Source organism: Seriola lalandi, unplaced genomic scaffold (genome assembly GCF_002814215.2).
Source record: "Seriola lalandi dorsalis isolate HSWRI2012SDOR001 ecotype SW California unplaced genomic scaffold, Sedor1 jcf7180002054672, whole genome shotgun sequence".
Classification (NCBI taxonomy): Eukaryota; Metazoa; Chordata; class Actinopteri; order Carangiformes; family Carangidae; genus Seriola; species Seriola lalandi.
In genome coordinates, this window is record NW_019525225.1 from 1,014,677 (window position 1) to 1,028,451 (window position 13,775).

The window sequence follows — 13,775 nt, forward strand, 5'->3', positions numbered from 1 at the left end:
GCCCGTGCTTTTCTTCTCGTCTTTGACGTCTGTTCCATCATTAAAAACTGCGTCAGTCTAGCCAAAGATGCAGAAAGTGAAGCTTCACAGCCCATCAGGGACTCAGCTGATCTTTTGCAGTCAGTGATAGATTCATGGCAGGAGATTTATGAATCCTTGATTAGAGGCCAGAAAACATTTGAAGAAAACAAAGCTATCCTAGATAAAGCATTTTATCCAGAGAATTGGGAGAACAAAGAGCACAGAGACAAAAAATCAACTACAAATGACATAAAAAACAAAGAACAAGCACATGTGGAAGCTAAACAAGCACATGTGAAAGTTAAACAAGCACATAAGGAAGCAGACCAAACACATGTGCAACATAAACAAGCACATGTGCAACATAAACAAGCACATGTGCAACATAAACAAGCACATATGAAAGATAAACAAGCACATATGGAAGCTAAACAAGCACATGTAAAAGCTAAACAAGCACATGTGGAAGCTAAACAAGCACACGTGGAAGCTAAACAAGCACATGTGAAAGCTAAACAAGCACATGTGGAAGATAAACAAGCACATGTGGAAGATAAACAAGCATGCCTGAAAAATAACCAAGCACATGTCAAAGAACCAGCTCAAGTGAAAGATACGAGACAGGTGCATTGTGAAAAGTTGATGCTTAAGATCTGCACTGTCTTTGTTAAACTCTTGAATCCTGTTGGACCCTGTGGTGGGTCCATCATTACAAGCTGCAATTTCTAATAGTTTAGCCCTTTCAGCAAACACTTAAGAAATCCCATTTAGCAAGATGTTTGCAGGCTAAAACTATCAAGTTGATTCATGGATGATTTTGTTATTTAAAGGCATAGCAGTTTTTGGGGTTGGGTGGAAAACACATGGTAAAACCTATGTTTTTGTGAAATACATAATTTTGGATAACACAGTTCTTGAACTTACATTAGGTACAAAATGAAACTTAAAAGCTTCTTGTCTTATTCTTCATAATTTTTTGTCAAAATGCTATTAGGTGTCTTTCTTGATAATGTGGTGAATGATTTTGCTGTAATTTTGATACTAAGGATTTGTTTTTAATTTCCATGTGTCTTTTTATACATTTACATTTACATTTATACATTTATTCGTTTTTTGCATTTGCTTACACACTTATTTCAGAATTTGGCTCATTGTGTCAACACACAGGCCAAATAAGACAAAACACTTGGAGCTGAACATCTCACTTCTATGTCAAAATCAAACACTGCAGTCAAAACCTGACAATCCTCTTTCTAAATGGCGTTTCTTTTACAAAACCATACACATATACACCATCTGAATGACACTTTCAAAGCAGCAACAACACACCAATGAACTTAACACAAAACACTGCTGTCTTTACAACTTTAATTTTTTTCATCCATATTATGGATGCTACTCTGTAGCGACTTAGCTTGGTCTGGACCCTCTGCTCAGCCTCCCCCAGTGTCAAGCCATGATTTCTGAGTGGCCCTATTGTCATCTAAAATATGTTTGTCTATTGCCTGATCTTCTTTGTTCTGGCCCTCGTCCTCCACTTCCTCCCTGTCTTCCTCTTCCTCTAACTTTCACACCTGAGGTCTTTCTGTAGCACTAAGGCTCAGACTGATTGGTGTTCAATTTCAGCATAAGTGTTTTTAAGTGTGTATGTGTGTGGTGCAAAACTCAGATGTGTTTTGCAGTTTGGAAAAGAAGTGTTTCCTAATGACTGTGAGATCTTGAGATCTTGAGATCTAAGTATCTAATGTAAGAAAAAGTGTGTAGAGTTAGGAATAAAAAAATATGTAACATGGTTATGATGGAATTATTATGGTTGAGTCTGTTTCTATGAACTAAAAAGTGGCCAGAGTGGTCATGCACCCATGAAGGGAGAGACAGGGAACAGAAACCCACAGTGATGAATCTGACCTTGTCACCTCCGCCCACTCCTTCTGAAAAAGAAACAAACAACTCCGAATACAGAAGCAGGGAGCGTAGGTTTTTCTCTCTAGGGGCAGTCAGATCAGAAGAAGGAGGCACTGTGCCAAGAGGCTGGGACCAGCCTGTGCACCAAAGAAGGGAGAGCTGAGTCTAAACCACGGCTTCTCCCCAGCTTTTTGACCAATCAGATAGTTACAAAAATATATACAAAACTCTATGTAACTGCTAAGATAGACACTCTTCTCTGGGATGTTGGCCACGGCTAACTGCTTGCAGACTGTGGTTTTCAGATCGGAGGAGATTCATGTACATGCTGATTTTGATTCTCTAATAGCAAATAAATATTGGTTTCAATGGATGACTTCGAGTGGAGAACTCTTATTGCAAATAAACAAATGCGCTGACAATAGTGTTTTTTCAAGTGTGTGTTGTAGAACTGAAAACAAAGTGTAAAGTAGAAAATGTGTTTGTACTTTTGGCATGGGTTCAAAGGTTAAGGTTTTGATGCTTTGGTCTAAGCATTCACTTTTAGTGTTTTAGCAATTGCAAAAAAAACTGTAAGTTCATCAGTTTTGTTGCTGCTTTGAAAGTGTAATTCAGCTGGTGTGTGTGTGTGTGTGTGTGTGTGTGTGTGTGTGTGTGTGTGTGTGTGTGTGTGTGTGTTTGTTAAAGAAATGCCATTTTGAAAGAGGAATGTCAGGTTTTGACTGCAGTGTTTCATTTTGACATAGAAGTGAGAAGTTCAGCTCCAAGTGTTTTGTCTTATTTGGCTTGTGTGTTGAGTTTTGACACCAATCTTCCAGCCCCACCTATTTCACGTAGATGAGTGAATGTCACTTTGTTGTGTGACAATTGCAACTGTCTCCTCTTATCTTCTTGTGTGGGAAAAATTACTCCTTTAACATTAATATTTGTTTGTGGAGTCAAGAGTAATTTGCAACACATTGTCGATCTTCACACTCAACAGGTGTATAATAATGTAAGTTAGAAGAACAGAAAACTGTGAATGCATACATGTGTGCTTATATATGTGTGCTTGTCATTGAACATTTTGCATTTATTGTTGCACTCTGTCGCTCCTCTTTTCTTTGTCACATTTTTCTGGTTTTACCATAGGTGGAGCAACCTTTCCAACACTGTTGTTAGTCATGTAGCATAGCTACAGGTCAACCCACACACAATGCTTGTGAAGAAAGGATGTGGTATGAAACTCATACACACTCAACACTCTGAAATCTGGCTGGAATTCAGGTCTTTTTACCTAAATAATATGGTAGAGCTATGAATAAATAAAAATGCAAAAAGAAAAACCCTTTTCTTCTTTCCTTCTCAATTAATCATCTCATAACCCCTCAGATTTATCTAATGACCCTCAAAAGGGCCAAACCATGAGCATGAGCATGAGCAAGTGCCATCAGTTCAAATATGGTAAAAACGACTCAATCTTTTGATACTTAATCTTAAAAAAGTATTTTAATAAAAATGTGACTCTTTCTTGTAATAGTGAATTTTAACATTTTGATATATATGTAATGTAAACGTTTGTCCACCTGTTTCTCAGGGAGGCGATGAAAATAATAACTGGGATCTGGGTGTTTATGTTTCCGGGTCACCCTGCAGGGGGCAGTAGTGAGTAGTAGTCTGACATTTGGGTGTTAAACTTGAAAGGAAGCGCTAGAACCACCAAACAAGCGAAATACTTCCGAGGGCAAAAACATGGCGGCTCAAACCGGGTTGTCAGCACCTGGTCTTGGCCGTGCTTTCCCCCCGATGTCTCTGACTGAGGCCGGCCCGTTCACTCCCATGGGGGCGGACGGTTGGCAGATCGGCTCGCCGTCCGACGCCGAGAAACAGTTTTCCCGCTGCGCCGCAAAGCTCCGAGCTCTGCGAGCAGAGTCCGGACAACTCAGAGAGGAGCTCAACCTGCTGTTTGACCAGCTGCTGTCCGAAAACTACAACAAAACTTTCTACCCCAATATCAACATCCGACCAGAGGTAACAGATACCCTGTGGTCTTGTAGAGACGCTTGTCGTAACTCGTGATACTGAAAAACTTCAACAATTAGCCCCTGAACTTGCTGGTAAACGTTCAGGTTTACATGGTGCCATTGTAACATAGACAGGAACAAACACAGCAACAGCAGCCAAACCTAGATCCATATAAACCTAATGTGTCTGTCTGAAACTGGTAATGTCATGCAAACTTAAGTAGTGTGCATTAACTTTGTTCACATACACTCACCGAGCACTTCATCACAAACACCATATTAATACTGGGTAGTTCCTCCCTTTGCTCTCGAAACAACCTCACTTCTATGAGTCAAAATGTTGGAGGTTTTCCTTTGAGATTCTGGCCCATTTTTTGGGCAGTTTTTGCCTTTATTCGGATATGGACTGTGAGTGTTTTTAGCAATATTCTGAGTAAAGAAAATCCCAGCAGATAAGCAGTTTCAGAAATACTTGAACCAGCCTGTCTGCTATTAATGGCTGATTGGATAATTGTATGAATAAGTAGGCGTTCCTAATAAAGTGCTCATTGAGTGCATGTGAAAATGCTACCTGCTTTTACTCACTGGTGTGCCTTAACGTCCTAGTGGGCCCCAGGTCAAAAAAAGACTTGGGTACTTATTGCCCCCTGCTACACATGGCAGTGTTGTTATTTCCCCAGACACCCTGAATTATACAGGTGGACTGGAGCTGAAATGGCTGGTTGATGAAGCGATTAGTTGGTTGACAGAAAGTTCATTGGCAATTATGGGTTAGTTGCAAATATTATATTTGTAAATTAAATATCTTTGAGTTTTATACTGTTGATCAGACAAAACAAGACATTTGAAGAAATCTCTCTATACTATTTTCAAAAATGTTATATCCTAAATGATGAATTTATTATAAATTAATAAAGAATCAGACCCATAAATAGAGATGGAAAATAATTGTTAGTTTGTATTAGTGTCAAGCTTCTACCCATTCAGCTAAATCAACATGTATGATATCCAGGATTATACTTTGTGACCTCACCTTGTCACCACAGTAGCATCACAACTGTGTCACAAAACTTTACAGGTGTGTAATTGAGATTGTAAAAATGAAGGCCTAGTTCGGCTGAGTACTCATATCTTCAATATGTTGACGGGTGTCACGGCTGGTGTGATCCCATCACAAAATATTCTCTAATCATGTTTTCGATGCTGTGAAAGAAATTCTTGGTCGTGTTGAATCTCTTCATTTCCATTTCAGGACGTGTGTACTCTGCTGAAACATGCCAGCTGTCTTGTGCCGCTGAGTCAAGAACATTTAGTCATCAAACTCTGCCAGCTAATACACCATCTTCTCAATCAGCTAAAGGTAACAACAACTAGCCTTTAGCAACAGCAGAGCTCAGCCTACACATCCACCAATGTGCTGACTAGGTTTTCTTTTTTATTTTGTTCTAACTGATTTTTGTTTTTAAGGTAATAATGGACGAGCTGACATTGGATGTATTGGTGAACTATACCGCCAGTGCATTGAAAATGTGCAGTACATGGACACACTCGGATGTCCTCTTGGCACTCTCCACAGTAGTGTATGGGAATGGACCTCAGTGCCACCAGGTGGGTATTTGTACAAGCTTTCTGAAAGTGTGTTGTAATTAAAGATAACTATTGAAAGTTTACATTGATTTTTCTCATTCACAGCACCTCAGTGACTTACTGGGTGAAAATGGAGTGCTTTTGCTGTATAGTGCTCCATCTCAGCCAAATATGGAATTACGGCGCGTTGCGCTCACCTGTATGGCCAACATCTGTCTCAGGTAAGCTTTAGCATCCTTATAAATTTAGCCAGCTAGTTTGAGGACTGCGTGAAAACATGGACATGGTGTCTCTGATCTGATTTCTGAAGACGTGTTTTAAAACTTGAGAGTTAGGGTTTATCAATCTAGGAGCCAGAAGGAATGAATATGGACATTCGGGTGGAGCTAAGGTGAAACAAGCAAACTAATCCTAATACTAAATATCTTCTTAGTCTAATAATCATTTTCAATATCCCCATCTGTATCTTCGTATTATACTCCATCAAAAACAGAGTGAAAGTCACCAAACACCAGTAGGCTTGAGAAGTGGCAGTGAAAGCTTGTAGCCTTGTGGAGGACAGCTGCTGTTTTCAGCTTGGATTCACAACTGTCACAGTTGTGTTACATTCCAGTGAGAGCCCAGTATCATGGCAAAAATATCAAAACTTTAGGGAAACTTCTCAAAACTGCTACTGCAGTATAATCCGTTACTTCCCTGATCACTCAAATATGAATGTGTTCAAGAAAACTCTTGTTTGGTTCTCAAATACATGTTTTCCTTAAAGGTAACAGAGCACTACTACTACTACTAGTACTCCAAGAATAATGTCCAAAATCTGTTCATTTAGGATGTTTATTTGCATTCCGGGTCACAAATTGGCTTTTGTATTGTAGTGTTTTCTGACTAGATGCTCCTTCTTCTTGGTCCTTACTTTCTTGGTTGTTTCGCTCCAGGATTCCTGGTCAGCCACCTCTTGATGATCAATACAGAAGTGTATGTTTCAGAGTCTTCCTGCAAACACTGCAGTCACCCAAACCTCCCAACACAGATGAGCTCTTCTACTGCATGGTATGGATAATTTGTGTGATGTAACAAACATTTGAATGGGGAGAAATGCATTCAGTCATAGCTGATCCATTCCTGTCCCTGTCCCCTCTGTGCAGGTGATCCAGGCAGCTCTGAAGGGACTTCAGTGTTGTCTCTCAGGTGGGAAGTGGAAATTTGGCGGCGGGGAGGAGCTTGGATCTGTACTTGCCACAATGAAGGTGCAAAACTCTGCCACAGTTGCAGATTTTTCTATGGCTTTATCATTTTTGTTCCCTTTTCAGTAACTGACGTTGTGTGACAGTTTATATTTTGGTAAGAAACTAGAGATTTGTGCATGTATTCTACAGAGGCTCATGTTCCAGGGAGCTCCAGGTGTGAGCGTCGAGTGGCCGGCTGCGCTTTACCCAGCACCTCTTCCCCAGTATGAGGGTCTCTCTGCACCAAAACCTTCTGACCCACCAAAGGATGCAGCTGTGCAAGGCAAAGCCTCAGGGGTAAGACAAGCCATCATTTTTGTTGGACTCACTTATTGTAAGAACCACATTCAAATCTGTTTAATCTCTCCTAAGAATAAAAAGAGGAAATCCAGAGGAAAGGGGAAGAAGACGAGCGCTGAGGAGAGCAGAGGGGATGATGGAGAGGAGGATGATAGAGAGGCTGTGTCTGCACTTCAGAAAAGAGGGGGAAGAGAGGGAGGCAGAGGGGAGGGAGAGTCCTTCTCTAAACCCTCTGCCACATCTCTCTACCCGTCCTGGAAGCGAAACAGTTCTGACTCCGAGTTTTCTGACTCGGAGGGCAATGCACAGAGCAAATTAAGGTACAGAAAGAAACTGCCATCCATCCATACATCCATACACACATGCATGTTTGTTTTTTTTGTTTGTTTGTCTTTTTAAAGCCATTTCCTACGAAGTTACAAGTTATATTTGAGGAACAAAATGAACTTTGTCTTCTAAAAGTTTTACATGTTTTAAGTATGTCATGAAAGTTTTTCCTAGTGTCAGTTAATGTTAACAGCAAAAGCAGACACAGTTTGTTACACTGACTGAACGAGTGAGAAATCCTGAGGCCTGCGGTATTTATCTCTTTCAGACTTTACCATGGTCGTGTGCGACAGGGAGCTCTGCACTGTTTACTAGCAGTGGTGAAAGGTGTTGAAAAGCGGACCCTGTACGGGTACTGGTCTTCATTCATCCCTGAATCTCCTGTCGGGGGACCACCACCTCTCACCCTGATCACAATTATACTGAAGGACCCATTGCCAAAGGTACAACATAACTTCACTCATGTTATAATTCTCCTCCACATGTATGACCGTAACATCTACCTCTCCTCTCTCTCAGGTACGTGCGTGTGCGCTTCAGGTATTGTCGGCCATGCTGGATGGCTCGCGTCAGTTCCTGGCTGTGGCTGAAGATACGGCGTCTCCTCGTACATCTTACACCCCTTTCTCCTTCTCACTGGCTACTGCTGTCAGAGAACTGCACCGTGCTCTCAGTCTGGCTCTGCTGGCTGAGACCGCCCCTCAGACGCTCACACAGGTCATAAAGGTACGATAACTTAACACTTGGTAAACACAGCTTACTTATCATGTGTGATTCCACCTTTGCCTGCTGAAAGAGTAATGGGGAAGTGTGCTGATTTTACTGTTGACAGTTGAGTTGCATTGTGGGTAATGTAGGCACTAGGTTTTGATAAGGAAAAAAAACAGACATCTCTTGTTCTCCCACAACGATTTTTTCCAGTGTCAGTCCAACATTGTCGTGGAGGTTGGCAGAGTACAATTTTAACAACAGCTACAGGTTTAAAGAGTTTCACATGTTCCACTTTAACAAGACAAGCAATGAACAAACTAAAAGTGAAGCCATGTTGGCTGCCCACAAACGTTAACACTTGGTCCATTTATGCACTTATGATGACAACTGTTTTTTCCAAGGTCAAGCATGAATTGTCAAGCTCCGCCTTGCTTTCCGTACGTTTTGATCCGCACCATGTACAGGAAAGTTTAGAGGTTGACCCAAATCATAATTATTCATCCTCTGCACAATAGGAATAAAAATGATCAATATATTTCACTCTGGACCGAAAGGGGAAATGATTCAAAGATATTGCCACATAATAATTGCACCCTCCAGATTTAGACCTTAAAACAGAATGAGCCTAAAACAAACTGCTGACATAGTGCCCAGCTCTCACATGAAGGTTTATTATTCTAACAGCCTATCTCCTCCTTTCCTGGGTGTTAGTGTCTGGCCTATCTGGTGGCCAACGCTCCCTACCATCGTCTCAGACCTGGTCTGCTCAGCCCGCTCTGGAAGCAGATGCGTCCTTATGTGCGCCACAGAGGTCTGTATTTTGTCAGCACTCTAAAATAACAGGTCAGTAAATTGTGCTTCTTTTGAAACCACTGCGCTCTGTCTGTAGATGTGAATGTGCGTGTGTCGGTCCTGACACTTTACGGGGCTCTGGTGACGACTCAGGCTCCTCTCCCTGAGGTGCAGCTCCTCCTCCGACAGCCGGACAGCGGCAGCGGCTCCTTCACGCCTCAAGACTCGGCTCTCAGCTGGAGACAAAGAGACGGAGTGTCCTCTCCCTGTCGCACACCAGTCACACCCTCCCAGCGCAGCTCGCACACACACTCCCCCTACGTTCCTCGCACACCGGCGGAGGAGGACAGCTCACCGCCGTGGCTGCTGCAGCTGTGTGTGTCGCTGGTCACTCAGCCCAGAGAGGACCAGTCTGACAGCGAGGGAGCGGGAACAGGAGGAGGTGCTGTGTTGGAGCCCTCCCCTGTCCGACTAGAAGCTCTACAGGTGAGAGATAGTGGGTGAGATAGAAACCACAAAAGAAAACCTCAGTTAGACATTTTTGAAATCTGAACGTGAGTTTTTTTTTGTTTTTTTTCAAAGTGTGTCTTGTATCACTGTGTTTCAGGTCCTGTCCCACCTGGTACGTGGCTACTTCTCTCTAGCCCAAGCATGTCTGTGTGAGATCGGGCAGGTGAGCGCACGCTGCCTCGGGGAGACAGACCCCTCCATACAACTGCACGGAGCAAAGGTAAGGCCCTGTATTTCTTCTGATGGAGTAAATAAAAAAAAATTTCAACACAAAATAACAACAATTGACACATATTTAGAAATGACATAAGTAACAACCAGGCAGTGATATCTGTGTCATCAACTTTTGTCTAGTTATTAGAGGAGCTGGGGACAGGAATCATCCAGCAGTACAGAGCAGAGAACAATGTGCCTGAGAGTTCGAGGGTCCCCATGAGCCAAGTACGTACACACTGTCTTTATACGATTATCAGGCTAAACTTGTTTTAATTAGTTAAGAGACACTTATTTCCTACTGCTGTTTGTTTCCTTTTTATTGTGTTAGATTCTTTCCTCTTTCATTCAGGTGATGTATTGATGAAAGACACCATGAGGTGTGTGAAAATTTAAATTTTAAGTTGCTTTCATTTCATACATATCTGTACATGATATAGGTGGTCCAGTTTTGGTCAGAAGTGTTGAGCGGTCCGCTGAACGGAGCGCTGCAGAATGAACAACATCCCATGCTGCAGACGAGCGCCTGCGACACGCTCTCCTCCATCCTGCCGCAGGCCTTCGCACAGCTGCCTGTGAGTTTCACTACGATTGAGCTCTGTCTGTTCCCACACTGGAATCTGTCATGTGTGATGTGTAACATTGTTTTCAGGAAAAGACCCAGCTGATGTGCATCACCGTGCTGCTGGGGCTGACCTACAGTGAAAACTATTTGGTGAAGACTGCGGCTGTCAGGGCTCTGGGAGTCTACATCCTGTTCCCCTGTCTGAGAGAGGTAAGGAGGCAACCATGAGCATACTGAGCATCAAGTAAAATCTTTAAAATTCTGTCAAGAGATTTACGTCTGGAAAAACTGCAGAACAGCAAACATGTTTCAGACGTACAAGGATCTGCTCTGAGGTTGTGGTATCTTTTTCAGGATGTGATGTTCGTGGCAGATACAGCAAACACGATCCTCGCCGCCCTTGATGATCGATCTCCAAACGTCCGTGCCAAGGCTGCCTGGTCGCTAGGGAATCTCACAGACACACTTATTGTCAATATGTAAGAAAGCATACAGAGTGCTGAGATGAAGCTTTAGAAATCATACTGTAATCTCCTTTATAATGGTATATTAACATAATCTAATGGTGAATCCATTTAAAGCATGGATCCCTCACTTATCTTTCAAAATAAAACTTTACTTTCTTTCATCATGTCATTAACAAAGAAAATGTTTTGAGATCAACTGATATTGATAAAAAGCAGTGTGATATAGTATTCAAGCTATACTGTATAATCTGTCATTAGCTGTGTTTAATTTGTTTATCTGCTGTCTCTATGTCAGGGAGAGTGTAGGTGTGGACTTCCAAGAAGAGCTGTCAGACATGTTGCTGCTCAAGATGTTGCAGGCAGCTACTCGAGCATCAGCTGACAAAGACAGGGTGAGAATATTCACACTTTCACACACAAGAGAAAGAAGATCGTTAACTCTTGCCATTTATTTTTTTCTGCTATGAAGTTATGTAGCATTAATGAAGGAAAGCACGTCCCCCGTAGAAGCATCTTAATTAAGCCAATGCCATGAAAAAAACCCCAGAGTACTAATGAAGAATCAAATATCTGCCCTGTGATGACATCATTTCCCAGTATTCTTTTTGATTGGCTCTCATCTCTCTGAACGTGCGTCCTCTCTTTGAACCTCCCAGGTGAAGTGCAACGCAGTGCGAGCACTCGGGAATCTGCTTCATTTCCTTCGTCAGAGTCAACTAACCAGGTCTGCTTTCCAACGGCCGCTGGAGGAAGCGGTCCGTGCGCTCGTAAAAACTGTCCAATCAGAGGCCACGATGAAGGTCAGATGGAACGCCTGTTACGCCTTGGGAAACGCTTTCAGAAACCCCGCCCTGCCACTCGGTGAGTCTTCATCCCTCAGGAATTCACCTGTGTTTGCCCTCAGCATGAATACCTCATCTTAGCATAAAGACTCAGGTAGTTATCGAAGATCTGATGATGCTGTTTGTTTCAGCTAATGTTTTAAACCTGTAGTTAATGTGACACACTCACTCTGATGTAAATTTCTACATCAGAGAGATGCATGACCATGACTGTAGAACACTAGAGCTGATTGACACGTTACAGGTTGTCTGAATAAAGAAAAAAAATCTATAAAATTTACACCAGAATTTTAGTTCTGCTGAGTAACACACGCACGTCTCTGGTCATCTATGCAGAGAGGACAACAGTAGGTTCAAAGAGGAGTCGGTGTACTCTCTCAAAACACAAGCTGATAGGTTGGTCCAACTTCCTGTTGGTAGCGGGATGTGAAAGACAAAAGAAAAAAAGGCATTAATGCTCTGTACAAGTATAAAATAACTTGTTCGCTTACATACAGCCAAGAAAAGCATGATACAGCTTTGAAGGAATAGTTCAACATTTCTGGGAAATACACTTATTATTTACCTTCTTGCTGAGACTTTAGTGAGACGATTGACAGCACAGTCATGTCTGTATACTAAATATGAAGCCAGAGCCAGCAGGCAGTTAGCTTAGCTTACAACAAAGACTAGAAACTGGGCAACAGAATCTTCTTCAGTATCACAGGGTTTGTTTGTTGATGGGTTGTTAAATGTATCCAACAGTGATTGATATGAATTTCAGTTTATATTTTAATGTTTTTCACATGTCTAAATTAACGTAATTAACTTAATATCTGTATTTTATTTCCCCTTAGACTCAGCTCTGTGGTCTTGCGACGCATTCTCCTCCCTCTGCCACGTTGTTACTTCCTGTAAGAATTTCAAGGTGAGGATCAAATCGGCCGCTGCCCTGGCAGTTCCTGCCCGCCGCGGCTGCTACGGGGACACAAAGCGGTTCAGCTGCGTGTGGCATTCACTGGCCACGGCGCTCGAGAACAGCGAAGACACAAACGACTTCTTGGAGTACCGCTACAGTGCCAGCCTGCGACACACACTCTCACAAGCTCTCCTGCACCTGCTCAGCGTCAGCCAGCCTCACGACATGCCTGCCCTCGGGGCATCGCTGGCTGGCGAGGAGGGTAGGGGCATCAAAGGGCATTTGATCAGATATCTCAGAGCCGAGGAAGGAGGAGGAGAGGGGGCAGAGGGAGAGAAGGACACAGGAGGGGATGGTTTCAACCCGCAGCAGAGAATCGGGCGTCTGCAGCAGACGCTGATCAGACTGAAAGAGTTGAAGGCTGAAGGGGAAGGACGCGGAGAGGAGGAGAGAGGTAAGGAGGTAGTGGTCAGTTTTCTGGAGGATTTGCTGAAGACGTGTGAAGAGCTGTAAAGAGTCTCCAGCTGCAGCGCTGGGTCTGGTTCTCACATTGGGACAGAGCAAAGCAGGCTGACCTGTAGGCGGAAAAATGTCCAACCACAAACTCACTCAAGTGCTGACTGAAAGCAAAGATTATGTAACCAGCTTTGTCATAAGGTGATCATCACATTCACATGCACACTACATTATGTAGTTTTTTTTTTTTTTTTTTTCTTTCTTGAAGTCGGCAGTGGCTTTTTATATCCTTTTATTTACCCAATTGCACTTGCACTCTTTTATGGATTAACATCTGATATATGTAGTAGTGAAATTACATTTCAAGATCAAATGAATAGACAAAGATTGAGATTAAAGATGGGTGATAATTTATTGTTTTGACTTTCAGTGGAAACATTGCAGTAATATGAATATATTGTGCTGTTGTTTAACACAATTTAGTTTTCCAGGTTAATTAATGTGAGCAAAATGATGAATTCAAGTTGTTTTACATGTGAGTTTTGTCTGATGTGTAATGTATGACGGTGGAACATGGTTGGTTGCACTGACCATCAGTTTGTTTTATTTGTGATTTTACATTAATTTGCCATATTAATATTGGATAAATATTCTTAATGCCATGATATTGATTTAATATTGCCCAGCCATACTTCAGGTTATGAAGTATACTACACTGTCTACAGTATTTGAACACAGTAACAATGACACTGACCTGACAGACGGACTGGACATCTGTGCAGCAAATCTGATGTTCAAAACAATAAATGCAATGATTTCCCACAGTCTGGCTTCAGAGTTACTCAACATTAAGAGTTTACATACAGTAGGTGGTAATTTAAGAGAAATCCTTTGTTGGCTCTGTTTTACATCATCCTGTATTTGACCTGAGAATTAAAACACTGAGTATTAA

At 42.1% G+C, this 13,775-nt stretch overlaps 1 protein-coding gene across 2 annotated transcripts; it reads left to right on the top strand.

Annotated features, from left to right (window-relative positions):
• The first annotated feature begins 3,623 nt into the window (after positions 1-3,623).
• On the top strand, positions 3,624-13,647 carry heatr6 (HEAT repeat containing 6). 2 transcript variants are annotated; one of them, XM_023421590.2, is made up of 20 exons: positions 3,625-3,936; positions 5,182-5,289; positions 5,397-5,537; positions 5,622-5,737; positions 6,452-6,566; positions 6,662-6,763; positions 6,893-7,039; positions 7,115-7,362; positions 7,638-7,812; positions 7,889-8,095; positions 8,792-8,891; positions 8,970-9,358; positions 9,480-9,602; positions 9,737-9,823; positions 10,036-10,170; positions 10,248-10,370; positions 10,515-10,639; positions 10,923-11,019; positions 11,284-11,488; positions 12,306-13,647. In XM_023421590.2, the coding sequence occupies exons 1-20, from the start codon at positions 3,658-3,660 to the stop codon at positions 12,878-12,880; spliced, it is 3,597 nt and encodes a 1,198-aa protein (XP_023277358.1). In that variant the 5' UTR covers positions 3,625-3,657; the 3' UTR covers positions 12,881-13,647. The 2 variants fall into 2 exon arrangements, with proteins under 2 accessions (XP_087034171.1, XP_023277358.1); XM_087178045.1 differs by lacking the exons at positions 10,923-11,019; positions 12,306-13,647 and having other exon boundaries at positions 3,624-3,936; positions 11,284-11,401.
• Positions 13,648-13,775: the final 128 nt, after the last annotated feature.

Excerpts from the sequence above, each read along its gene's own strand:
- heatr6 (XM_023421590.2), top strand. The coding sequence starts at position 3,658 with ATGGCGGCTCAAACCGGGTTGTCAGCACCTGGTCTTGGCCGTGCTTTC. Across the intron at positions 8,892-8,969 it reads TCCTTATGTGCGCCACAGAG|ATGTGAATGTGCGTGTGTCG; the intron begins GTCTGTATTTTG and ends CTCTGTCTGTAG. Across the intron at positions 10,171-10,247 it reads AGGCCTTCGCACAGCTGCCT|GAAAAGACCCAGCTGATGTG; the intron begins GTGAGTTTCACT and ends CATTGTTTTCAG.